Source organism: Plectropomus leopardus, chromosome 12 (genome assembly GCF_008729295.1).
Source record: "Plectropomus leopardus isolate mb chromosome 12, YSFRI_Pleo_2.0, whole genome shotgun sequence".
NCBI classification, from domain to species: Eukaryota; Metazoa; Chordata; class Actinopteri; order Perciformes; family Serranidae; genus Plectropomus; species Plectropomus leopardus.
The window spans coordinates 14,348,622-14,375,910 of NC_056474.1; the positions used below are offsets into that span (position 1 = coordinate 14,348,622).

The 27,289-nt window shown below is 40.1% G+C and overlaps 1 protein-coding gene across 1 annotated transcript in view; it reads right to left on the reverse strand.

Annotated features, from left to right (window-relative positions):
• Positions 1-413: 413 nt before the first annotated feature.
• The window catches only part of tnn (tenascin N), a 73,476-nt gene continuing 46,600 nt past the window's right edge, over positions 414-27,289 (reverse strand). The window contains exons 11-21 of the mRNA XM_042497247.1: positions 18,783-19,046; positions 16,509-16,772; positions 15,850-16,113; positions 12,994-13,257; positions 10,915-11,045; positions 9,431-9,569; positions 8,654-8,805; positions 7,274-7,370; positions 7,012-7,176; positions 5,003-5,166; positions 414-3,061 (exon numbers count right to left, since the gene is read on the reverse strand). Of these exons, the coding sequence (XP_042353181.1) occupies positions 2,912-3,061; positions 5,003-5,166; positions 7,012-7,176; positions 7,274-7,370; positions 8,654-8,805; positions 9,431-9,569; positions 10,915-11,045; positions 12,994-13,257; positions 15,850-16,113; positions 16,509-16,772; positions 18,783-19,046 (2,054 nt within the window). The 3' untranslated portion in view covers positions 414-2,911. The remainder of the gene's footprint in view (positions 3,062-5,002; positions 5,167-7,011; positions 7,177-7,273; positions 7,371-8,653; positions 8,806-9,430; positions 9,570-10,914; positions 11,046-12,993; positions 13,258-15,849; positions 16,114-16,508; positions 16,773-18,782; positions 19,047-27,289) is intronic.

The following is a 27,289-nucleotide window of genomic DNA, read 5'->3' on the forward strand; positions in this document are numbered from 1 at the left end:
CCTGAGGTTTGAAAACAAAGTTAAATTGTATGCAGTAATTGGATAAAAAAATTGGATTTCTTGGTTCCCAGTTTAATTAAAATCTACTGTTTCCTGATTAATAATTGAGGTTACTACCAGAATCAGTGAAACAGGATTTTTGAAAAAATAACAACTGTATTATAACTGATAAGACTAAACTTGTTAATGTTCAACTTCAGTTCACTTAAAAACAACCAAAAGGCAGTTTTCTATTCGTCACTCCTCCACAGTCACACCAAACCTCAGCATCTCTGATGAATCTCTTAGTATAAAAACAGATAATAAGTTACTTTGGTATATGAACATTGTCTTTGCCCAAAGAAGTGTATATTGTCCAAGAGTTTAGACTAGTGTTGTAGTCAAGACCACATAAACTGAGACCAGTTTGGGGCCAAAACCAGAAAGTAACGAGACCGAGACAAGACCAAGACTTTAAAGGGGAACCACACCCATTTTCAAAATTTTTCCTATTGTCTAAGATAGTCCAAAATATTATTAAACATGAACAGCTCTCTCCCAAATCCAAAATCTAGAGTGCTGAAACTCCAATTTGTGATGTGATAAGGTATGAAGTCTGCTTCTGCTCCACTAACGATGAATCATGACGCTGAGAGTGTACAAACACATTTTCTGGTTAAGAATTGAGAATACTACAATATAATTAAGCTCATTTGGGTAAAAAAGGAATACAAAAATTCTTTGGGATCCACAAAAGGTCTCCTATTCCCCGTCCATGGAGCAGCTCCAGACTTAATACCCAATGACTTAACAAGTTTGAGATTTCTCTGGTTTTCCGGCTTTGAGAGAGTGGCGCTCAAGTTCACAAATATTGACTGAAATTTCCTTAGCCATGACAATAACGAATTGGAATTCTTAATTTGGGTGGTGTTTCCCTCCAGAGGTTGAGACAGAGCGATGACCTGACCGTCATGAGTCTCGTACTGCATGTCAATAAAATGTGGAGCATGCAAACCAAAGGCACTCCAACTAATCTAAAAGATCCACATTCCCATAAAAAACCCACAGAAAACAAATGTGTATTTCCCTGTATTCACCTCCTTTATTGCCTAACTGTATATGTGTGTGTATGTATAAGCGTTCCACTAGAAACATCTTCAGAAATAAAATATGAAAATAATCATGCAAAGGTGAATTTTATGTATAGGTAATTTATCTTTGTTTTCTATGAGCGAGCAAATATAAACAAACACTAAGGAACTGAAATCAACTCAACCATCTTTATTCAACATTCCTTTTTTGCACAAGCAAGTCAGTTATGTCCCTACAGTTGTGGTCTTGACTAGTCTTGAAATAAAATCCTAAGCTGCATTTCATTAGCGGTTCCACCTGCCCTCCTTCACTCCCCCTCAGCCCTTGGTATTACCTAACAGCTGACGTCGCACAGAGGCCACTCAGAGAGCCGAGGGAAAGCTGGCGGGGGATTGATATGAAACACACCTGCCCTCAATCACTTTCAGCCCGACTATCACAGATCGACTGTCAGTTGCAGGATTACCGCTATACCACGTTTTAAAAACCACCAGAAAGACGTATTAATAAATACAGTAAATACCTGTCGACTACATTCTGAGAGCTAAAGGCGTCTTCTGCAGGTAACTACATCACACCAACGGTCACTTACTACTTAGCTGCATCAGTTTCTGATTTAATAACTTCTGATTGTGATCTGCATCATGATTATCATATTATTTTAAGAGGTTTATGATATCTTGCAAAACGGCTCATACAAGCTGAACAGAACATCAGTATATATTAACTGCAATTAATTAGCCTATACAGCAGTTTACAATGAGCAACTGTCTGCTGATAGACGAGTAAATGCAGACACATGTAAGCCGGCCTCCAGACCTATAAGACACGATAGAAAAGGTGAAACTGAAAAGTCAAATCGTGCATATATTTCATTTTTTATTCAATTACCAATTTATTCATTTTCTCCTTCTTCTGTGGTGCAACCAGAGTTCTACTTATAACTGCCCCCTAACCATCGATGTATTTTCTCGCATGACATGCGTAACTGCAATGCATTATGGGTGATATCCACCTCTGGAGCGTCCATCGTTGCTCACTCGCTCCCTCAGCCCTTCGAGGGTCCATCTCACCAAGTACACTTCCTTTTTTTCAGACAACTGGACCGGCCGTTGAGATGGCGGCTGGGATTGAACGAGGGCATGTTGAACGACTAACGGAACGCAGCGCCGGAGTCCTATTTGTCTGAAAGCATAACAAGACAAAGTAAAAATGCAGTCGAGCCTAAGACGAGACCTTCAACAGGGTTCCCACGGATGTTCATGGAAAAAATTTCCGAACTTTCCCCATGGTTTTCAAGGACCCATAACAAAGATTATGGGTCAAAAGACATAAAAAATGTTTTCTTGTTTCAATTGCCAACATATGTATCTGATTCAGACGTCAGAGACATAATTTCAGCTCGCTAAGTTAAGTTAAGGGAGAGACAAACTGCGGGAGAAAATGAAGAAATGTACACGATGGTTAACAAAACATTGTTCGCGCATCAACAATAATAAAGCTATGTTAAGTCGACAGCTACAGAAAATTATATTTGCCTTTATGTTACTTTACATAGAATATTATCCATGAAAGATCATTGTAACAATTTCATTACACACAACAAAATTTCATGAGTTTTTCCAAATAATTTTGACTAATTCCATGACCGTGGGAACCCTGCTTTAAAGCTGATCTTGAGACCGTTCTCGAGTACTACAACACTGGCTAGACACATGGAAGCATGTAGACCAGGGGTGACAAATGTATGTTCACATGTACAGAAACCAAAATCTAGCGTGACGTTAGGGTCTTAATGGCACTGATGACGACTGTTGTGTTTTTAGTGGGAGGGGCTCTATTATTTCTTTTGGAGGTTTGTGGTTCTGCTCTTCTCTCTGGCCATCAACGATCGCCTCTTCCTGCTGGACAAGGCTCCCACAGGTCGGATCTTCATCTCGGTGAAGTCAAGGGACACCAGGTGGCCCTTCCAAGGTTCCCAGTTCACTCCCTGACAGCAGATTGAGCGAGGAAGAACGGAAACAGAGGTGAGAAGATGTTGGCGTGATGAAAGAGAAAGGAGAGGGGAAATGAGGGAGACAAGAAACAGGTGAGAGACAGAGTCACGGAAGAGGCAGGCAGCAATGACAGACAGGCAGAATGACAAACACTAATAAACACAAGCCGCTGGCTTCATTTCATGTGAGTACAAACTTGTTTTGACTGTTATTGCATTTCGCCAACAAACATTGCGGGAGACATCTGCAGCGGCAATATTATGGATGAAATCTCGACAAGAACAGAGAAATCCCCTGGCATTTTCTTCAGTTGCAGACTCCCTTAGACATAATAACTGTTGTTGTTACCCTATCAGCCTGGTAAAAAACACTCATGGTTTATAGCTGGTGTGAGAAATGTGTTTTCTTATCACTGCCGATGGATTCAGGCCATTTCTGTTTCATCTGAACAATCCAAAACAAAACAACTAAGAGTGGGCTGGGGTGAAGTTTTCTTTGATTGCTGACCAGGGAATAGCCCCCCCTGGTCAGCACACTCTTTTTAGTTTTTTCTGTTTGTAAGTATGTGTCAAAAAAAACTCTAATGACACATTTGTAGGATCATGAATTGGTCAGTTGCAGTTTCTGTGCATCATGTTGGCAAATGATGTGAGCTGGTGGTGAGTGGTTGTTCTAGATCAACTGATTGTATTTCATTTATTTATAGATATACAAAATGAAAAATGAATAGAAATATAGCAGAACTCGAAACCTCCACTGACTGCTGAATGAATCAAGAACATCTCTAAATTAAAATTGTATTCGCCACATTGACATTTTGAGCTGAAGGGGACTCACCTCTGAATGGCAAACACAGAGAATGAAACAGCTTTGGGATCCAATTATTATTCATGGACAATAAGTCTCCAGTATAGCTTAACTTCATGAAGCAGATTTCAATGCTATAACTTCAGCCTACAGCTTTATCTCAAGGATTCACACTGATAAGTGGGAATCCTGGTTCGTGTAAATCTGTCATCAAATAATACTGTCAGTGCCACCTATTGGTTAGAAAGCACACTACAAGAGAAAAATTCAATACTTTATCCTTGATGTCAAACCATCAAGAGATGTTGTGTTTGGTCAGAGTTTTAATGTCATTGACAGAGCAGTATGATTTAAATGAATACTTAAACCACAAAATTACCATTTGTATGTCAATAAGTCACTGCGTGTTATGTTGAATTCACAAAGAGAACATGTTTTTTCTTGGATGCTTCTGCAGTGAACAAACAATCAAAACTACCGTATACAAACCCTAAAACAACTCATGCAGTATAATTCAAGTCCAATCCTATGCTCTACTCCCAAAACACATGCATGTTCGCATGATGATGTGAAACATAATTTTACAAAACACTTTGTCATGAACAGTCTCACACACAGATGAGTAGCGCACCTTGGCAACTCAGTGGACTGCATGCTTCTCCTAAGCACAAGTATTTGAAATTGTAAGGTTTCAGCAAAAATACATGTGTTTAGGAATACTGAGCATTTGACTGGATAAATGAGACTTTCATGAGTTGTGTGAGTTTGTAAGCGGATGCATTGACATACTTTAGCTGTTGTTAAATGCTGCCACCTTTTACCTCAATTCATCAAGAATGTTTGCCGTTTTTGCTCAATGTGAAGGCACTGAAGACAAAAATTTCTTCACAAATCCAAAAAAACACAGTGAGCAACTGATATAGAAATGGTCACATTGTGGATGAAGAATTCCTATAATACACATATTATTAATTTTGTTCATGTATGCAGATGTAAGCACCTGAGAGTAATGGATGAACCACTCTACTAGCTGCCGCTGTTTGAACTCACATTGGCAGATATTCAATAATGGCAGGATAGCATCATATGAGCATGATGCGTGAACCAACGCCTCACTGCTCACTCACCAAACTGTGCCTGTTGTCTCCCCATTTCCCGTTGAGATTGGCCAGGTGACAGTTTTTGTACCACCAGGCACCACGGTGGGTCAGGGCACAATTACCCAGGGCGATGTCATTATCTGAGTCAACAGTAGTCCAGGGCCGGCCTTGGTGGTAGGTCATAGCGTCACCTGGGGATCATCAACAATATTAATAATTAGTAGACTTTAAAGGGACGCAGAATCAAAATAGACAATTTTCTTTTTACATAGTGCTATTAATAATCTGTTTTGGTTTGAGTTACTGAGTGTTGGAGATATCAGCCATAGAGATGTCTACCCTCTCTCCAGTGTAGTGGAACTAGATGGCACTGGGCTTGTGGTGCTCAAAGCACCAAAAATATATATTTGAGAAACTCAACAGCAATGTCTCTTTCTAGAAATCATTACACAGTTATTCAAGATAATCCACAGACCTTGTTGTAAACAGTTTCAAGTAGAACATATTTTCTTTTACAAGCACCTTTAAAAGCACCTACCAACCGCATCACAGCACAGAAAAGTGCACATCTATTGCTAGCTCACTTAGCACCACAGAGCTAGCTGTTGTTACAGCTAAGCCGAGGAGGACGACATTTACGTTTAAGTCGCACTATTACAAGCATGAGCTTCTCCTCCATGAGCGGATGCATGCTTCCTTTATAGTTTTGAGGACACCCCCTGTTTGTTAGGTCCGTACCTTAACGACTTAAGAACAATTGGAGTTCTTAAAACACCATTTTGAGGGAATTTTTCAGCTTTTATTTCTGAGCGAGTACTCTCTGAGCACAAAAGAAACCATGAGTGACACAAACATATGGTAACTGGTCAAACACAGCTAATGCAGCACCAATAAATGGCATTTTGAAAAAACAGTTAGCTGTGTAAACAGCAGACAACACACAACACAAACAGATTGTAACAAAAACACAAACTGACTGACAGTAAAGTCCAGGCAATACTGAGCATATATATGCAATGATGGAAATTCAATGCAACACTGAAGTATCAAAGTGAAAGCGACAGCCAGCTTATAGCACGTTGCCTTGGCATTCCTACGACGATGAGAATGCAAACAAAAAAACAGAGTCCCTGAAGGTTATGTAGTTCCTTGGGGCAGCATCCCAATGGACAGTTTCTCTAACAGAGTCCCAAAAACTGTTTGGTCTGGAAAAGGTCTGTGGATTACTTTGAGTAACCAGGTCATGACTGGAAAAAGACATTGCCACTGAGATTTAAATTCACTTTTTTTTGCACTTTGAGCACCACAAGCCAAGTGCCATCAAGTTCCATTAAATTTGAGAAAAGGCAGACATCTCTACAGCCGATGTCTCCAACACTCCACAACTCACACCAAAACAATCTTAAACTGATATATGGCACTACAGGCAAAAGGAAAAATAAGGCATTTTTTGATTTGGGCTGCACTGTATCTTTAAATATTAATAACTCTACAGGAACAGTCTTGATGGAGTTTAACCTTCCTCTGTCAATATATTCTCTGATCTTGCTGCTCACTTTTTTTCCATGCCTGCTCTGGTTATAAAAAAAATGAATAAAAGTCTAAAATAAAGAAATACGGTATACATTGTTTCAGCACACTGTGATATGTGTAGACACAGCGTCCCACTTGCTGTGCGCTGTATCTGTCTAGCTTCAAAGCTCACTAAAACTCTGACTCTTTCAGATACCACCTTCCCTATATAACTCCTGTCTATAACTGAGCGAATATAACTTTCTGAAACAAATATCCCACCTACTGTTGGCTTGTATTAGCTTTCTCAGCACCCCACAGAATGATGGGTGGGGTGCCTACTGCTCAAAACCCCTGGATTCCCACCCCTGTCTGTCTCATTGCCATCCTCACACTCTCGTCTTCTCCATAACTCCTTCTATCTGAGTTAAGTGTCAGAGAGAAATTATAAGTTTTGAAAGCTACACCTGCTGTCTGTTGTATTGCTGGTAGTTTGGGATAAACTTTAAGAGCAAAAGGCCCACCTGCTGTCCCCCTGTATTTGCCGATAGTGAGTTTAAATTTCTGCTTGACCGGTGCAATCTTAAATTCGTCATATACAGCATAGACTCTCTCAGCGCCCAGGCCCAGGTCAAACCTCAGCTCATATTGAGTAGGAGTGTTGGTGAGCTCATATATCTTCTCCAGACCTGAGGGAATGATGACACAGAATGTGACAGCGAGAAGATATACTCCATTACTGTTCATATGTGCATGTTTCAATGTCCGCAGAGACCGAGTGCTCACCAATCCAGAACTCCTCTGTCATGTTGCCGAAGCCGGCAATGTACTGTCTCCAGCGTTTCATAAAGTCCAGCCTGCCGCTGGTGCGTCGCTGGAGCACCTGAACACAACAAGCACAGGATGTTCACTGACAGCTGTTACACAAACTGTCTGCCATCCCTACCAATAAACGCCAGCAGCAACAACTGTCAGCTACTATCATCATCCAATGAACTGCCTTTCCATAAAGTTAGGGGACTCAGATTTTAAAGGGATACCGTGGCGATTTTCAACCAGCTTTGTAACTAAAAAAATGTGGGTTGTGGGATTTTCTGCTCAAGCAAAAATCAAAATGGGCTAATCTGGTCTGTAATTTCTCAATATTCCCATGGGTTTGAATTGAGTCAGATTCTCACCAATTTACCCACGTTTTTTTTTGTTTTGTTTTTTTAAATGGCAGGTGTAATTGGCAGGAGCTGTGTTGAATCAAGAGGGAAAAAATAAAGAGGGAGGACAGCAACAGAGAGAGAGGCAGAACAACAAAGCGGGAGGATTGAGGGAGAGAGAAAGAGCTTGCTTGAGAGGGAAGGAAAATGAGAGAAAAACAAAGACAGGGGCTGCACGGTGATGTGGTTGGCATTTTTTACAGTAGAAATTCTGATTTTTAATCAGGCTTGGGCCCAAAACTGCTGCTGTGGTTTGGGCTCGAGTCGGGCTTATACAGAAACTGTGCCTCATATAGGATCTGGTCTGATATTTTGGGCCCAATCAAAGCACTAGAATGGAGGCATTCAGTCGCATAAAATCCAACCAGACACAGGGCAAATTAATTGTTGCGTTGTGTGTGTATGAGAAAGGGATAGAGAGCATGTGTGTCAGTGACGCAAGTGACAGTTATATGCTGCCAACATAAACTGCCAACACTAACAAATACTCTGTGCTTCCCTTCACCACACCACAGACTGTATGGGTTGTATGCTGCAGTGGTGGGCTGCAAGCAAAACCATACAAATAGCCACTTTTTCCATATCTGGTTACAAAAAGGATCAAATGTCGTTTTGACTGGAGGAGTTTTGATACTGCTTGGTTCTGTGTTATTTTGGTCGTTACATTACAGGTGTTGAGTATTGATGCCCTGCCCTATTCTTAAGGCAACCAACAGCATACAGTATGGACATCATCAGGATAATTTTTCAGACTTCGAAAAAAACATAACGACATTAATGCAGCTCTTCTCTCAGGCTAAGTCGTTCTTGTGACAAGTGAGTAGAATGCTCCCTTAATATTTACTGGTATAAATTCTGCCCATAAAATAACCATTACTGTGAATACCAAAACAAAAAATACACTGTATTATTTATATTCTGAAACCTCATTCAAAATACAGCCTTTCCATGATCATACCAGCCAGCCGCCTCCATCAGTCTCCATGTCACAGTAAACCTCAATGGGTTTGGAGCGGTCATTGTTAATATAAGCGGTGTAGATACCGCTCTTCTTATTGCCATTCTTCATGATCTGAACACAGTCCATGGGGAAGGGGTACAGGAGGCCAACTGGGGAAGACATGCCACAGCTTTATCAGTGTTTATTTAATACTCATGATGTGATAATACAGCACAGAATTTCATGACCTGATAAATGTCAGACAAACCAACATCAAAATATTATTAAAAAAAATATATCAAAAGAGCATCATACAGAGAAAACTGGAAAATCGGATAGGAAAGTGATTGCCTTGAAAAATGTAAGTAAATATTAGTTTTATTATTTATTTACATCCAATTGTTACGTTTAAGTTGTTAAGTTTTAAGGTGTATTTACTCAATTGTTTGAGGTTGTTGCAACATAAAAATGACAAGTTTAAATAAATTAATCTTTCTAAAATCCTCTTTGTCATGATCAAGTTAAGTCAAACTAACTTGGCTTACTGAAGTTGCTAACACTTAGAAAGAAAAAGGTAATTCCACTTGTCATTTCAAAGATGCAACAGCTTCACAAAATTAAGTAAATATAGTTAATTTTTGAGTAAACTTAAAAATTAGAAAGTAAACATAAAGTAAGATGAATAGTTATATTTACGTTCCTTTTTCAAAGCAATTAGTTTACAGGCTTATTTTAAGTAAGATCAACTTGTCAGATTTTACAGTGTAGAGACTCAGTAGAGGGAAGTGCACAGACCTGTTTTGAAAATGGTCTCTACCACTTTGCTCTTTTTGTTCCCCCTGTAGGCGATGATGGTGACGATGTATCTCTTCCCCGTCTCCAAACCTGATACAGCAAAACTGCTCTCGCCGGCTCTGAGCCGCTTTTCAGCCGTCTGAGAACAATAAATGAAAAATGCAGTTAATCTTACTGAACACTTGTAATAAAATGAACAGTCAAACACTGAGCCATGTATGAATGAAGTTTACTCCCAAGACATATCTCGCAAAAAACATTAAAATGTGATATTGGCTTATGACATTGACAAGATGTTGAAGTTTTGAACAAAACATAAATGTGAATTTGATTAAGTTCTGCATCATGTGTATGTGGAGGGTCTGTCTATGTTTATGGACAACAAATACCAGAATAAAACTGACTTTTTTAATGTATTTTGATTATTGCATTGGATACCGGATTACAATGGATGGTATTATGATTCGCAACAGACTTTTTCATTTATAGTGATCACTGAACTGTCGGGAGCTTGTCTTGTCTGTGTATGATTAGTCTTTTCCTGTTTATTCTGTAAGGTCATGTGTAACTTTTTTGAATTGAATATACATTATTTTGAAAACTATAAATAAATGAATAAATGAATGAATGAATAAACAAAATACTATGCATGTCAAAAAACACAAACAAAAAAAACAGTGAATACACATAAGAGATTTTCAGTAAGCAACAACAAATGTTATATTTCATGTCCAAAAAGGAGTAGGAAGAATAGAGCCGGTGTCTTGTCCTACCTCAGCTCTATTCTAACCTAACAACCTATTAACCTACATCACCAGTGGCATGCATTATGATGTAAGATGTAATGGTTGCGCTGTCACTTTCTCATTGTAAAGTCGGTTTTCATCGACCCCAGGAAGAATAGCTGCTGCAATGCTGTAGCAAATGAGGATAAAAAACACTCTGTATGAGTGATGACATTGTCTTATACTTCAATTAGATACAGGCCTTAAGTGGGCTCCTCAATTTCTATAAAATCTTAAAAAGGTGAAAGGAAAATGATCACCCATGTGCTCAAAATTACTTCAAGTAGATTAATTTTAGTTTTGACCACAAGAGGTCAGCGTTCCACAGAGCTTAAATTGGACAAACCCCTGTACTGTAACCTCAGCATATTTCAAACAGCAGACTTGTTAAGACAAAACCAGGACTTAAAACCCAGCTTTCAATATTCCCACTTGGCCACAGGACACTCAGAGGAGCTGCAGCTTTGCTTTTACCCAATGCAGAATAAAAGGTTTTTGCATCCTTCTACACAGTCAAACTCAGTTTCCATATGATGGTGTGTTGTGTTTTTTAATGTAACACTTGTATAAAAAATATATACAAATATACCTGAGAATAGCAAAATATCTTATCCCTGTGGATGGTGAGACAAAGAGTTTAATAACACAGTTGTGGCATATGTGAATACCTTCTGGAGGTGAGAAAATATGGCAAGTTACCTGCATGTTGCCATCCTCATCTCTGTAGGTCAGGATGTAACCGTCAATGTCAGCAAGCGGAGGAACCCAGGTCAAAAATGCAGACTCAGCCTTCACTTCTGTCGCCTTCAGGTCCTGCGGGGCATCAATGTCTGTGGATTGGAGGTTAAATGAGAGTGGATTATAACACAAGTACATAGTGTCTACCATGTGTTCATTAATAAATCTTATTGACTCAGGTCTGGATTGGGCAAGCGGAGGATTTTGATGCTGCTTTTGAGTTTGATCATGAAAACTCAGGAATATAATCAATTGTGAGTGGAAAAACATCTCTTTAATTCAACAGATATTTAATAAATGAATTAAATATTTGATTAAAATGATGTTTTACAAAAAATGTTAAAGCACAAACCTTTCTCATACTCACATGTGAATTAAGTGTTTCTCAAACACTTTGCGTTGCAGTTTTCATCCCTATTAATTCCCTTTATCTCCCTCAATGACGAGGCCAACCTTGACGTATCTAACAGCCTCTTTCCACCTAAAGCATGACTCACAGCCGCCTGCAAAGTTACAATTTGCCTCTGCAGATAAACTGGCATTTATTCCTCTACCTTGTTTAAATGCTTTGGAGCTTTGACCTGAAAGACACGCTGAAATAATTTGTCTGACACAAAGACACCTGCTGTAACAGTGGGAGCCTTAAGCTCCCATGGCTCAAGAAATTAGAGGAAGCGTATGTCACCATGACGCACCACATCAGTCTGAGCAATCAATTTATTTAATCTAGTCAAAACTCACACTATCAGTCCTTCATGGGTAAAATCACTGCCTTCTGTTTTTATTCCGGAATCATCCAATTCTCAGTTTTACTACCGTGGAAAAAAATAAACCGCTTTTCTGGTAATTAAATTGTAATGGGAGAACAGAAGTGTGAACACTGACAAATTTAGCAGTGCCATTTGCGGTATCATTAGTGGAAATCAACGCTGCTGAAAAAGTCTGTGAAACATACTGATGTTGGTTTGAGACAGTTTTAACTGACATATTAATGGTGCTTGTAACTGGCTCTAATAAAATCACAAATGTAATAACACATGCTTTTATTTGTCCCAGGTGATATCTTTTGACACAATGGCTTTCCTGTATGAACCCAGCACACCGCGTTGGTCTGCAGCCACCAATGGCTTCTAATGAGTTACGACACGACAAGTTTATAATCCAAAACTCGGCCATTTGCTGCCTAATTGAAAAAGATCCAGCTGTCACTTAGAGCTCCCAGGTGATTTTACAGATCATCTGGCTCACACAAAGATAGCCCTGTTGTAACCTGTTCACCATGTGCTGCTGCTGATATTTTTACCTCACACTAAGGCCCAATCCCAGTACACCCATTGCCCCAACCACTTAGCCCTTACCCCTCTATTTTGTGTGTACATATCTAGATGTAGTGTGTGCTGATTCTTGTTGGGATAGGGGCGTATGTGAAAGTGTTAGGACAAAACAGCCCTCAAAACTGAGGTTTTTTAGAGTAATTTAAGTTATGAGAAATAATCAGCAAGATGACAGTGTAATAATTATTCTGTAAAAAGAAAACTATATAATAATGATAATTAGAAATATAGCTCTCTGGAACATTTTCTCTAGCTTTTAAAAGAAAATCTCAATCTATTCTTGCAATATGCAGGAAATTTCTTAACAAGCTGCTCATGCCTTTTTTTGCATGTTTTTGAAAAAATCAAACCATTTTGCTCAGGGTTCAAATGTTGAAATACTTTTAAAAGGCACTTGAATGCAGCACAAGAAAAGTGATTGTCGATCCAGGTTTCAAAGGGTTAATTATTAACAGATAGGTAGTTCTCAGAGTGATATGAAAGTCAGATGAAGGCCTCCCTCATATGGAGAAAACTAATTTGGTATAACATCTACCAGTGAAATACTGTTTTACCTGTGTGTCAATTTCTGTAAAAACCTACATCTAGACTGCAACATTTTTCAAAAAATATACCTTTTTTAAGGTGTTATGAAACTGTAATTTCAAGAGAAAGGACAGTTGTGTTGTTACTGAAAGAAAAGCCCGCCTACTCATGGTATATTAACCTGTCTCAGCTTTTGTTGAAATCTTCCTGGTGGCTTTGCTGCCCTTGACGGCCCAGATGTAGACAGTGTAGAGGACACCAGGCCTGAGGCCGGTCAGCCTGTAAGAGGAGCTGTCAGACCCGACTGGGATCTCCCCACTAGAGCCCTCAGAGGAGCTGTAGGTTAGGACGTAGCCATCAATTTCTGCCTGGACTGGATCCCATGACACGCTGAAGCCAGACTCTGTTTCATCTCGGGCTAAGAGGTTAGCAGGAGCGTCCAGTTCTAGAGGAAGATGTTAGTGGAGGTGGTTATTACACTACAGATGCAAACTACATGAACTACTGATGCAAACTACAAGATGTATTGTTTCATTTTTTGCCCAAAGGCAAAAAAAAATGAAATCTTTTTGCATGCATCTGCTAAAAGCCTTAGTAATATGACAGTAAAGAGGAGAAGATGGATGTTTACCTTCATATATTGCATCATTTAAAAATAACAGAAAAAAAACAAGATTTACTGAGATGCAATATATGTTTAAATCTTTTCAGTAGCTTTGATCCCCCCCCCCCCAACGTCCAGATGTAGAGGATGTAAAGGAAACAAGGACTCAGGCAGTAAGCCTGTAAGCCAGCATGGGATCCCAGAGGTGTCTCTGTGCTTGAGCTCTCATCAGTACTGTAGCGAAACTTACATCCATTGATTTCTTACTGCACTTTGTCTCACGACACGCTGATGATGGGCCAAGAGTTTAGCTGGAGTGCTGAGGTCTGCATATGGAGTCACGGTTATAGAAAGAGCTAGAAATACTTCCTCTGGAATAAGGATAGAAGAAAGTCCCTGCGGCCGAGTAAACTTGCAGCTCCCAAGTTAGGGGCAATACCTGTAAGGAAATTCGTATGAAGTGAGCACATTGTGACTTTTTGAATGTGCATCACACAGAGAGTGTGATGCTGAATGGAATCTTATTGATCCTGGTTTTCCCTGGTGGATGGAGTCTGGTGCACTTGCATGTTGCAGGGGGGGGACTGTCAGACATTTAGGCTTCTGGGTTTATGGGAAATGACTGATATCACTGCCTAGAGATACAACTCTCAACATCAAGCCAAGTTTTCTTCTGTCCATGTATAAGCTCTGCACAGAATGGACTTTGTTGAAACTCTCGAGGATGGCAGCGGCATTGGTTATAAGGTGAAGAGTGCTTGTCATTGAGACAACCCAAGAAACATGGTGATAGACCGCAGGAGTGAAGAAGGCTGTCAAACTGCGGGAAGAGTTCTTCAGTTGCTTTCTTCTGGTAAAAGGTCACTTGTGCAATTCAGATAATTGGGCATTTGTTTCAAGGATCAGGTAAACCTGTAGTTTACACACAAGTTTAACATGGAACAATGACAATATATTGATGGGGGACTGGGTGCAGCAAAGCAGACGTTAAATGAGGTCATGCAAGTGACGAGACAGCTGAGTCAAAGAGTCGATCTTTAATCCATCCTTCGTCTTGAATGTTGGGTAGTAAAGTGATGATCATATTGTTGGAGATGAGAGGATGAGATGAGGTTTCACAGCATGTTGGCTGACCTCAGTCTGTGTGACAGAGTGAAGAGTCTCTTCCAGAGAAGCAGGTAGAAGTTTATTGGTCACTCGGAAAGAATGAGCCAGAGCCCCAAGTGCCTCCTTATGCTCCAGGCATGACTGACTGAGGGCAGTCGCAGGACATGCTGGAGGGATTACACCTCTGAGCTGGCATGGGACTGCTCAGGAAGAGCTGGAGTAAGTTATTGGGGGAAAAGGATGTCTGGGCAGCTTTGCTCGCTGTGACCCGCATAAGAAGCTGGCCAGGAGATGCATGAAATGATGGATGCATACATTGGAAAACTCCCTAAAACAAACAAGCTGATTAGTCTACCATGTGAGAAACTCATTTTTTCTTTCGGGGTTTACAAGCGAGTTTTCTTGTCAAAATAACTGTGTAGAAGAAATGATGTATTAAACATAAACATGGCTCCATGAAAGAAAACGTAAGGTTAGTATTTCAGTGAACTTTCCTAAGCCCTGCCCCTTTTCACTCTGTGCTCCAATAACAGTTGAGCAAGCTCAATAGCTGGCACAGGGTTTCCCACACATTCATTTATTTGTGGCGGGCTGCCATAACTAAATCATTTGCTGCCACAAACAGATTTTTGTAGCTGGTCTGGTTTTTAGGAGCACTTTTGGAACATGTATGCTGTTGTGTTATTTATAGCACAATTAGGGCTGAAATGGCACAGCAGAACATCAAGCACATTGAAAGTGACCATTAACTGATAATTCTGCTGGGTCTAAACGCTTACGGTCACTTACAAACTAGTGCTCTCATCCATCAATCTGATCTGATCTGATCAATTATCCACTACGAGTGACAAACTGCTGCTGAGAAAAAAGAACTAATGGAGAGCTCTGGCTGTTGCACTGTGTTCACGGACCCACAAAACCGGCCGAATTTAGAGAGAGATTATACAAAGGCATTTTAATGATGCCAAAAAAGTAAATACATTTAAAAAAAGATCCTTTGTTAATATTATCTCTGTAAGGCTATGTGCCAGCCCAAAGTAACTTTTTGTGTTGATTACTTGGACATTCACAATGTCAAGTATCTCATCATGAATTTATCCTTCCATCACATATTGTAGTTCTTGCCATCTGCTTCTTGAAGCTACAGTATATTGCCAGATGCCCACAAACTAATACAAACTGCAGCACCCAGCTAAACAAAACCAGAATTGCCACGTTTCTTTTTCAAGCTTGTCGAATTTAGGAACAATAACTAAAGGGGGCAGGACTCTGGATTGGTCAACTGGTAGGGTAGCATTGTTTAACAGATAATGGTAGATTTGAGACCTGTCTCAGCTTGTGTCGAGATCTTCTTGCTGGCTTTGCTCCCTTTGATGGCCCAGATGTAGACAGTGTAGAGGACACCAGGCCTCAAACTAGTCAGCTGGTAAGAGGCTCTGTCAGGCCCCAGTGGGATCTCCCCACTAGAGCCCTCAGAGGAGCTGTAGGTTAGGATGTAGCCATCAATATCTGCCTGGGCTGGATCCCATGACACGCTGAAGCCAGACTCTGTTTCATCTCGGGCTAAGAGGTTAGCAGGAGCGTCCAGTTCTAGAGGAAGATGTTAGTGGAGTACATTAATGCACTACTGATGCAAACTACAGATTACAGAGGAGCTGTGGCTCGACCGATATCCATCATCCTATCCCAAGACCTGGTCTCATGAAATGCTGAAGCTGGACTCTGTTTCACATCAGACCAAGAGCTAAATAGGAGTATGTAGTTCTAGATATTCAGATGTGGTTTTGTAACAAACTAATTACCCAATCATGTTGGTTAGACTATACTATAGAAATATAAAAATGTTTTAAAATTTACATTTCTTTGAAAACATTTTAAGGTGCTTAAATATACTAGTGCATTCAGCATTTGACCCCAAATTTTAGCAATAGCTGGTAAGATAAATAAGCACTTTGAATTTGAACAGAAAGTCGTATATTTGAAACCTGTCTCAGCTTGTGTTGAGATCTTCCTGCTGGCTTTGCTTCCCTTGACGGCCCAGATGTAGACAGTGTAGAGGACACCAGGCCTGAGGCCGGTCAGCATATATGAAGTGCTGTCAGACCCAAGTGGGATTTCCTCACTTGAGCCCTCAGAGGAGCCGTAGGTTAAGACGTAGCCATCAATTTCTGCCTGGGTGTGATCCCAGGACACCCTGAAGCTGGACTCTGTTTCATCTTGGGCCAAGACGTTAGTAGGAGCGTCCAGCTCTGCATGAGGAGTTCTGGTTAGTATAGACTACTAAAGAACATCACTACATCCAGCACAAACATAACAACAACTACACACAGCTGATCTAAATCAGTATAATGTGGTTACCTCTTACACATAACTTTCAGTTACAGTGTAAGAGGGGAGAAACATCAAACTTGGATCACAGTGCCGGAGGTTTGATGGGGTATTTTTTTGGTAATTTATTCAAAATTAGTCCTTTTGTCATCAAGAAGATGAACTCTTTTTAGAAACGGTGAATAACTTTCATTTCACAAATGCTCAGATTTTTTCATTATTAATTGAAGAATCCCATGTGACTGATTTTCTCTTGAGGCTTTTAATCCAAGTTTGACATCACATCACATTATGCAAGCAGGCCTACTATGAGTATACTATGAGCTATGTTAATTAAATAACATGCAATAGATGGTGAGAGAACATTGCTACAGTGAAGAAAAGTCTGGACCACTCATGTTGTGTGAAACAGTATCACTGCTTTGGCTTCTACATGAATCTGTTTGTATCTTTCCTTTGCTGCTTTATAACACTGAATGTTTGTATGTAAACTCTTTCATCCACTGTAGTTAACACAGTGGATATAGATAAATACCTCATACAAAGCCACTTCAAAAAATCCAAACTAACCCTTTAAAGTTAATTGAGGTCACAATTGCTCACATCATCAGCTGACTAAGTGAGTTTTAAGCCACTTCAGAAATTTTCATCCTTGAACACTCCTGCTGATTGATGTACAAGTGAGGCTATTGGAGCTAAAATGTCTGCTTCTCCCATCAAACGGGACCAGTGAAAAACTGAAAACTGAAGTTGTATGAAAAACAAATTGAAAATATAAACACAGAAAAAAAAGACATCAGGTGTATTCATCAAACACATCAGCTCAAAGCAATTTTTTTTTTTTTTACCCATTTGGCTAAAAGCTAAACACACAAACTCACACACACACACGCACACACATCACAACTAAATGCAATTGTGAAAATTATGAATTTAACAACATATAAATTATAAACCATTAATTACAGTAAGTGTGGATTGTGCTGTACAGATGTACATTTGCTGCTCTCTACATTATTAACACTGCCGATAGTTAACAGTCAAATCAATACAAATGTGAAAACCAGCTCTTTAGTGCCTCTCTCATTGATGTGTAGGAATGCCCTTAAAGTTCTGGTTTCTGAAGCATTTTGGATATACGCCAGTCAGTCCTCAAAAGCGTTCTTGTGCTGCCTCTCTTCAGAGATATAAAGGCGAGCAGACAGCAGCAGCTGCTAACCCTCACTACAGCTAAGATGAAGAGACAGGAGAACACAGGAGAAACAAAATCGCTGGCTTTGTTAACGAAGCAAAATTGGCTCTTCTTAGACTTCTTCAAGACATTCAGCCCCGGGCTAAACTAAACCGTCTTTAAACGAGTGTCCAGCCTAATTATGTTGAATAGCCTTATTTCATTGAGAGTTCAAGTTTCCCTCTTGGCAATTAGGCAAAGAGGGGTTAGTGTGCTCGGTGTAAAATGTCTACTGTGACACTTTTTACTTCTTGCCACCACAACAAAGACAAGGAAATTATGCGGTAAGCCAAAACACAAAAGATCAAAAAGAAGTGACTGGTGCATTGCACATAAGAGCTATTAGAGGTAAGAGCGTCTCGCACAAAGAAGCTAAAGAAAGACAGCTACTTAAAACATCTTTGTCTCTTCTCACAAGCTGTAAAGAACAAAGACAAGAAACACGCTGCCTGACGACACTTGAGATATCTGAGAATCTGACGTCAAAACGCTTCTTTTTTACTTGTACAGCTGTGTTCGGACTACAGTGTTAATAAAATATCTTTTTATGTCAAACCTTTGAGGAATTCTATGCTGACTTCATATCAAACAAACTGTCCTGCATTTAGAGAGAGAGATAATTTGCTAAGCTATTTCATCATGGACACACACAAAAAAATCGAATGCATCCATTTCTTCCTGTAATGAATTTAAAAGTTACCTGTTTCAGCTTCTGTTGAACTCTTGCTGCTGACTTTGTCTCCCTTGTAGGCCCAGATGTAGACAGTGTGGAGAACTCCAGGCCTCAAGCCAAGCAGCCTGTACGAGGTGCTGTCACGTCCTACAGGGATCTCAGTGCTGGAGCCTTCAACAGATTTGTAGCTCAACATGTAGCCCTCTATTTCTGCCTGGGCACGATCCCATGAAACTGTTGCAGTGTCCTCTGTTACTTCAGTGGTGACCAGGCCAGTAGGAGCATCAATGTCTGAAGGAGAAAGAAGCTTTTAAAAAAAGGAATAACACACAAATGACCCCTCTAGTCCATCCATATTTGTTATAGAAACTCAGCTGAGCAAGAAGCACAATGTAACAGCACCCAGGAGACAGAAAACAGGAGACGTATCCCTGAAGTACATAACATACTTTACATTCACAAGACAAGCATAAACAATAAAAGTAAAAACAAACACAGATTGTATCTGTCAGTAGAGTACTGGCAGGTACAGTAGGAGTAAACAGCACAAGCTGCGAGGAACTCTTGCGAAGAATAAAGAGTTGGCAACTTGATGACAAAGCTTGTCCGTCAGTGCCTTCCACAACTGCCAGTATGACAGTGATTCATGTGGTCTGCCACCTCTGAAGGTTTGGTTAAGTTTAGGCCTAACTACCTGGTCATAGAAAGAGATCATATTAACGGTTAGAGAAGACAAATGTAAAGGCTGACAGGAGACGAACTGTGAACTGCTATTTCCAGTGTTGGTTATTAGTAGTTTTGAGGAGAAATAATTTGTGTAAGTACTAAAACTCTGGAAAATGTAACTATTAGTTATCTTTATCATTTGAACAATTGACTGTTGTTGGGATTTTTCTGACGAGGACAGTCAGGACAGTGTGGACTGCATTTTTGGGACTGACTGATGTAGCTTACATGTGTCTTCGACTATTCTTTCTTTTTTTCCACATATAGCATTCGAGAGTTTGAAAAGGGTTTGGCGGGACTTTCAAGGTGACAGTGACATTCACGTAGGGTGAGTTCAGGTAAAGTGGGACAATTAAGCATTGTAATGATTTGATATGTTTGAAATTAACAGCCAATCATAAAAACTGATCTTATATTATTGCTACATCACTTCTTGACAGTAAACAATGGTTTTGATTGGTGTGATATCATCAGAATGGGCATGGTCTGTGCAGTCAGCAAGTCTGTGCAGTGCGAGCACATGGTAAGTTCATTGGCATATAACAGTGTTTTTCTCATTCATAAGACTGTTAATGGAATTTAAGGTAACAACATGTATAACTGGACCATAATGCAGCGGTTTAACCACCGGTTGGAACACACACAAAAAAATTGTAAAATAAAAGAAAACAGCGTCCTTTGTGGCTGCAGCTGCCTGTACAAAAGAGAAGCATGAAAGTGAGAGGGACGTACTCTGCAGCTAAATCTGGGAGTTGAAACATCCCCAGAAGTACAATGCACACTCATGAAATAAAAAAAAAAAAAAATCCTAAACTGTTCAACTTGAAAGAATGTCACTCGACTGAGGGGTCTGAGACTATTGATTCAAATCTCAGACTTTCAGGGGGCATCCCTAATAATTACTTTGGCCGCTAGAGGGTTTTGTCATTTGAGTGTACATATATTGTTTTGGGGCACTTACTCAAAGGACTGATGCTGTTGTACTTTGTGGGAGGAAAGTCAATGAAGCAGCGATGCCTTTTAGTTAAACTGCATGGGTGATGATAGTTTTATGTCCAGAATGGACAGAGTGGATATGAGGTTGGACTCCTGCTTACACAACAGCATTGCTTAGACAGGTGAGAGGAAGCAGTCGTCTGCAGCAATGTTTGGCAAGAAGGAACTATAGAGCAGTCTCAGGAAATGTCACTGATGGTTTTTCTTTTTCAGCTGACAGAGAGTGTATGTGGCACACTTCCAAAATAAATGTATACAAGCTTGTTCTTCACTTTTTTCTTGTATGGGCGCTGAAGATGATAAATGAACCAACGTCTCAAAGGAAGGGCTCATTGAAGCTCTTAAGAAGAGCATGACTAGCTCACAACCCCATGCATGGCCTGGTCCTGGTCATTGAGCTCCACAGGATGAGCTTCAGCGGGACGAGGACAGAGGAGCGAAGCAGAACACAGAGCTTCTTTCTGTAAAGTCACTAGGTTTAGTGAATCACAGGGGACATATGGAAGATGCAGGCAGAGCAGTTGGTGGTGCATCTGTGCGGATGGGTGTTAGTCGCCATCGAGGGAATCTCGATGAAAGTAAAGAGAGAGAGAGAGAGAGAGCAACACAGAGAGGGAGGGAGACAGAAAATGAAAGAGCCACAGAGGCCTAGTAAGAGAGACACAGAGGAAGTGAAGGGAAATGTAAAAGCAATCATCATTTAGGATTATTCCTCTGTGGCAGCGGCTCAGTGGAGGTCATTCTTGTGTCAGTGCGCAGTCTGCATCATGAAAACTGATTGATGATGCATCCAGGAGAAGAAAGGCACCACGCAGCTGTCTAACTCTACCCCCTCTTTGTCTCTCTTCTCCTCTCCCATTGTCACTTTTCTGTCCTTGCGGCTGCTCTGCTTGACAGTCTGTCATGAGCTAAACCACAGAAAGAATTTATAATGGCTCCATTTTTTGGGGCTGAGTGTTTCCTCCAAGGTCTAAAAACAAGAGGTCAATCAGTGGTCTAAGTACCTTAAGTGAGCGCTACTAAGGGAGCTTGGAAAGCATCTATCGCCACATACACAACGAAGAGCATATCAGGACTCCATTTTAAATGTCTGTTTACTCAGGATACTATACTGGAGACTTAAAACCTACATAACCTCTCAGTAAAAAAAAAAATCTATAGCAGCTTGTATCAATATGTTCCAAATAAATCAATAAATATTACATTTTTTTGCTAATCTTAATATTTGTTTATACTTTTATCTTTTACTTTTAACTATTACACCGACCAATTTCCTGTTGCACACCAGAACTGTGTGAGTGCAACTTGGCACACACACAGGCAGCATGAACTGCCAGGTAGGTCATGTTTGCATATTGTAATTTCATAGCAACTGGGAAGTGGTTGTCACACATACTAGTAGTAATTACATTTCAGAAGCACAGAAGTGTCCAAAATTCCTTTTTTGACTCACTGGCAAAGGGGAAAGCAAGTAAAAACACATAAGACAGGAGTGAACACATGAGAATGTACATATATAACAATGTGCATATATAGCAATGTAAAACAAAAAACAACAAAAAGACACTGGCAAATTTAATAAGCGGTGGCATCTGAAGTACACAAGGGTAACTGAAGTGCACAGTGACCCTACAAGATAGATAGGATGCATTACAAGATCAACATCTTTCAATCATGGCACATTTTCCTCCTCAAACACCCTTGGTATCTGTAGATCTCTATAAAATGTGGTCATCAGCAACAACCATTATCATTCTAATCATCATCATCAACGTCAACATCATCATCATCATCATCACCATCACCATCAAACATCACATAAACATACTGGGCATAACAACCAGACAGCGTTTATTGTGAAAGGTAGGAACTAAAGGAGTTAGGCTTTTGTGCTGCCATTGACATCTTGGAAGGCAATAAACAGCTTGCTATCTTGGTTCAGACTACAGAGCCTCCGTGGTGTTTTTCTACTTTATTATAAGTATGGGTGCAACTCAAACCCTTCTGCTTCACATTAGCTGGTAGCTAGCAGCAGACTGGCAGCAACTAGTGGATCAGCTATGGATTCTGCATGGTAAACAGAGCTGCAAAACTAGGAACGCTCATGACTGTTAGTTTTGTGGCACCTTTTACATGTGCGTAAAATCACATCTGTAGTGTGTGTGCTTCAATCTTTGACAGACCTGAGAGGAACAGCAGGGTAGTGTTTCAGTAAATGATGTCAAAAATGTGGTCGAGACTCAGCACAGATTTTTATTACATGAGTATTTTAGACTATTTACTTCCTAAATGGAAAATCTACCCCCATTTGGCACATGGTGTAAGTTGGTCACTAGCAGTGGCTTTTAAATTATTTCAAAAGTTGCACATGTAATAGTCCAGGAGTTTGCAGAGGCTAAACTTGCTCACTTCACAAGAGGAATAATCTAATAACCATGCAGTGTAGCCTATAACATCTACAGTGGTATCATTTTCCCTTACAACCAGACATCCACCGGTGCTTTCTGTCAGTGTGTCCCGAGTGAAGACAACAGTGGACTAACACAGACCTGAAGAAAGTAGAACAGTTTAACAACCATAAATAAATCTTAACTCTTTACAACAAGCACTGCTTTGCTACAGTCAGTCTGAAGAGAGTGAACCCTGTATTTTTAAACCAAAAGTGATGTTGGCAAGAGATCTCCAATAAATTCAATAAAAATAGATTAAATGAATGGGTCTCAAACTGATTTACAACAGTCAGGCATCCTAAATAAACTATGGCAGTTAAAAGCATTTGACAGTTTGATAGAGAGAGGACTATTGCATTTTATCCCTAACTACAAATTAGTTTAAATTTGGTTTTTAACCATCTGAGTACAGCTTGTATCCAATGCCTTGTTCTTCAATACAAAGGTTTTCCTTCTCCCTCGTTGGTGCTATGTTGTTACCCTCTGCAGTCCCTTTGGCTCTTCTATGTGGTATAGCTGCTGTCTCGGCTGCCTGATATATTCTATATGTTATTAGATCTTTTTTTTCCAAACATTACTACTTTCTGAGGGCGCCTTGCATTTGCTCTGAAGTTACAGTGCATGATGGATTGAGTTTCTCCAAATGTTCTACCCCACTAGCTGCGTAGTGACAGTGGCTACCGGGCTACAAAACACGAGCTGTGGCTTTGGCCATTTGGAAAACAGCTTATCCATTATGGGTGGCATGTTCAGCAGAGGCATCGACCACAAGTCGCACAGCAACAGGCCATCTTTCATCATTTACACCCTCACTGTACAGAGGAAGCCATATAATACTTCTGCGGATAGAGCAGATGGAAAATATGTGTCAATAGACACCTTTCTTTAAGACACTACAGTACGTCAGGTGTGACATATGTTTTGTTCTGGACTCCTCTGGCTACCACAGACTTTTTTCATGTTCATCCAGCAGTATATTTGTACCACAAGCAGCTCATAATTCTTTATGACAAAATTGACATGTCTATTTTGCTATGCCTAGAAGCAGAAGCAACATATGATATGGATGATATGAAAGCCCCCTTCTGTCATCATAAATCATCCATTCATTATCTATAGGCTATGATGTGGCATCGCCAGACAAATTAAAAATCACAATCCTTATTCATAAATTATTTTGTAAATTATTAATTGCATTATGTGCAATTCAGTGGTGTGTACAGCTGATGCAGTTTTGTTTATAATGTAGTTTGCTTTATTGTAACTGTGAAGGTATTTATGGGCACAGCATCTGTCTCCAAGACCAATTTCCTTATGGGGACAATAAGATGTATCATATCATATTCAACCTATCATATTGTATTTTTAATTTCCAGGGGGCACTATTAACAGGTGCAGATCAAAATGCCCAAATGGACGCAATTAGACAGAGCTATAACCCATTTAGAAAAAAATGTGTAACATAGCACTTAGCAGCATAAGGAAGTTGGTGTGGTGCTTGGTCCATTTTCAAGCAGGAAAAAATGGCGGCCTACTCACAAACATTCACAAATTACAGCTAAACTGTACACTAAAATGTGTTCGCAAAAACATTTGAGAAAAGAAACAGGCAATGCAGTAACATAATATGATTTATATTTGATCTGTGCTGCCTAGTTAACAGAGACAACTGGACACAATATCAACCAATCACTGGAGTGAAATGTGTGGCATGTGACTTTTCAAATCTGGACCTGTGACACTCTGCTGTCAGTCACCGTATCCAACCCGCCCCATAGTAGACGGATAGATAGATCATGGCCAGGTCGACTGAAAATCAGTGTGAAAAGAAGAGGGACCGCAGACAATGAAACATGAACTCGCACGTTCATCTGGTTCCCTGGCCACATTAACTGTACTCGTACTAATTTCACACCCCATTAGAGCAACAGAGTTCCTTCAGTTTTTTTAAATTAAGCCTCCATTAATGCTATCAATCACAAGAAATCAATATCAATGCATTCTTACTTCTCAAAAGAATAAATATCAGCTTCTATCTAATTTCTAATTGTGTTAACATGTTCAAAATTAGACGTTATGCACACACAAGGAAAAGCCCAGCCTCAGCACAGCCCCAAACCAATCATAACTGTAACTGATGCAAAAAAAACAAACAAAAAAACCTTTGAGTTGGTGCTGTGTTACAGTAAGTATGTATGTATTTATCTGTAACTGAGAGCACAAATAGCAGATCCTCCTCCAAATGCCTCACACAGAGAACAGCATCTTTCCTCTACCTGAGCCTTCGTACAGACACATGCATGTGCACTAGGGCTGGGTATTAAAAAAATATATCAGTACCAAAACCAGGAGTGACAGCAATAGCAATGGACGACCTTATTTGATACATTCAGTTGTGTAAAAAGGCCACCATACCCCACAGGCGTCTTGACCTGTGTGCACAAAGTATCAAATGCAGTTATGTTTGACTGAAGGAGTTTTTAAACTGCATGGCATTGGCATATTTCGGTCGATAACTTAAAGGTATTAAGTACCGACAGTCAGCCCTAAAGTGCTCACATACATGAGCCAGCCACTAGAGCTGTCTCTCACCAATATCAGACAAAGAGGGGTTAGAGTTCTCGTTATTATCTCTATAAAATGTCTCTTCTCACATTTTCACTTGTCATTTTTCTGGCGTCAATGGCACAGAACTGTCTCGCAAAACGCTGATGGACAAGTTTGAACAGACAAGGTACTCCCACTGGGCCATAAGAGGTGCTATAGTGTGTCCAGATAACATAAAGAGTAAACATTCAACTCCTCTGCTAAAGCCAAGTCCATCTGCTTTTGGTTACATGGGCCTTGGTGGTGACTTTATTGAATCTGAATCAGCAGTAGCAGCCGTGGTATGTTGAGTTTATACGCCTTATAATCTTTTGGCAGGTCAGTGACTGTGAAACGTCTGCAGGGATCCATTTGACTCTGGTGTTTTCCTCAATGTTAGCTGTCATTGAATCATTTTACGCTGGAATTGATGGCAGATAAAGGATACCATACAGCCACCCACAGAATCTCACACACACACACACACACACACAGAGTGTAGATGCTGTAAGATGAGCATAAGAGAGAGGATGATTTACAGAGGCACACTGGATGCACATATGGAAGTCAAGCCATACATAACAAATATATTGTGCCATTCAATAACCACATACTGAATACAGTTCACAAGGCCAAGGACATAGTACCAGGTTCAGCACCATCCATAGTGTTGTAAATGAAAACATGTTTTCAAGTTTGGGGCTACTTCATCTGAACGAACAACATTAATAAATTCCCACACTGGCTAATTATGAGCTTATTTAGTTTTTCAAGGTTTTTTTTTCCCAGGTGGCATATCAAAAGAGACTGAAATACCCTTTTGGGTTTATGTGTTAGAAAACTCATTAAAGATAGGCGATAGACTGCTTTCCCATTGTCAGTAGAGCAGCTTAGATGAATACGCCTTTCTGTTTTTTTTCCAGGTACATCAACGTTACAAAAGGGCCAGAAAAAAAGGTTAGTCAACAATAGAGCAGCATGGAGGTCAGTGATAATGTTACAGTGGTTAATGCTTTGTAATATATTTTACTTATTCAGTCTCTCTCTTAAACTTGGTGCTGACTTAATTTTGACTGATGTTTGAGCTGTGAGGAAAAAGACGGACAGTATTTTGTGGCGGCCAATCATAGCCTTTCCTGGTAATAGCTCAGTTTCGTACCATGAATGCAACTACATAGTAATGCATTACACATTGCTACATAGACTCAAACTGCCTCTTTGTGACCCATTCATCTTTTATATACTGCCTTGATCTTGCTCTTGATTTCCCTAAATACATCTTTCTATCTCACCGTATCCCTTTTGTCCCTTTCGATTCCCGCTCATTTTCCCCTCATCTCTTGATGTAACCACAGCACTTACTGTCTCCTTTTTTTATTGCTGTTGCTTTTTACATTTCCTCCTTATGCTCCTTTTTATTTCTCATTGCGTATAACCACACCGGCCCGATGCAAACAGCATGTTCGCACAGATAATAGGTGAGTGTGGTTTCTGCTGCACCATGCCAGACATCATGAAACCAGCACATCCTAGCTGGCAAGCAGAGCTGAGGACTATCCTCCTCAATCACCTCTAAGCCTTTCTCGTGCAACACCTAAAATGAAGGATTGTAGCTACTGGAGTGAAGACAAGCCAGTGTCTGTCTGGTGTAGATTAGCACATTCTCACACACACACACACACACACACACACACACACACACACACACAATTACTAGAGGAATAGGTGGCCCACTCACACACAGAAAGATTAGCAGTTGCAGGGGCCCTTGAGCAC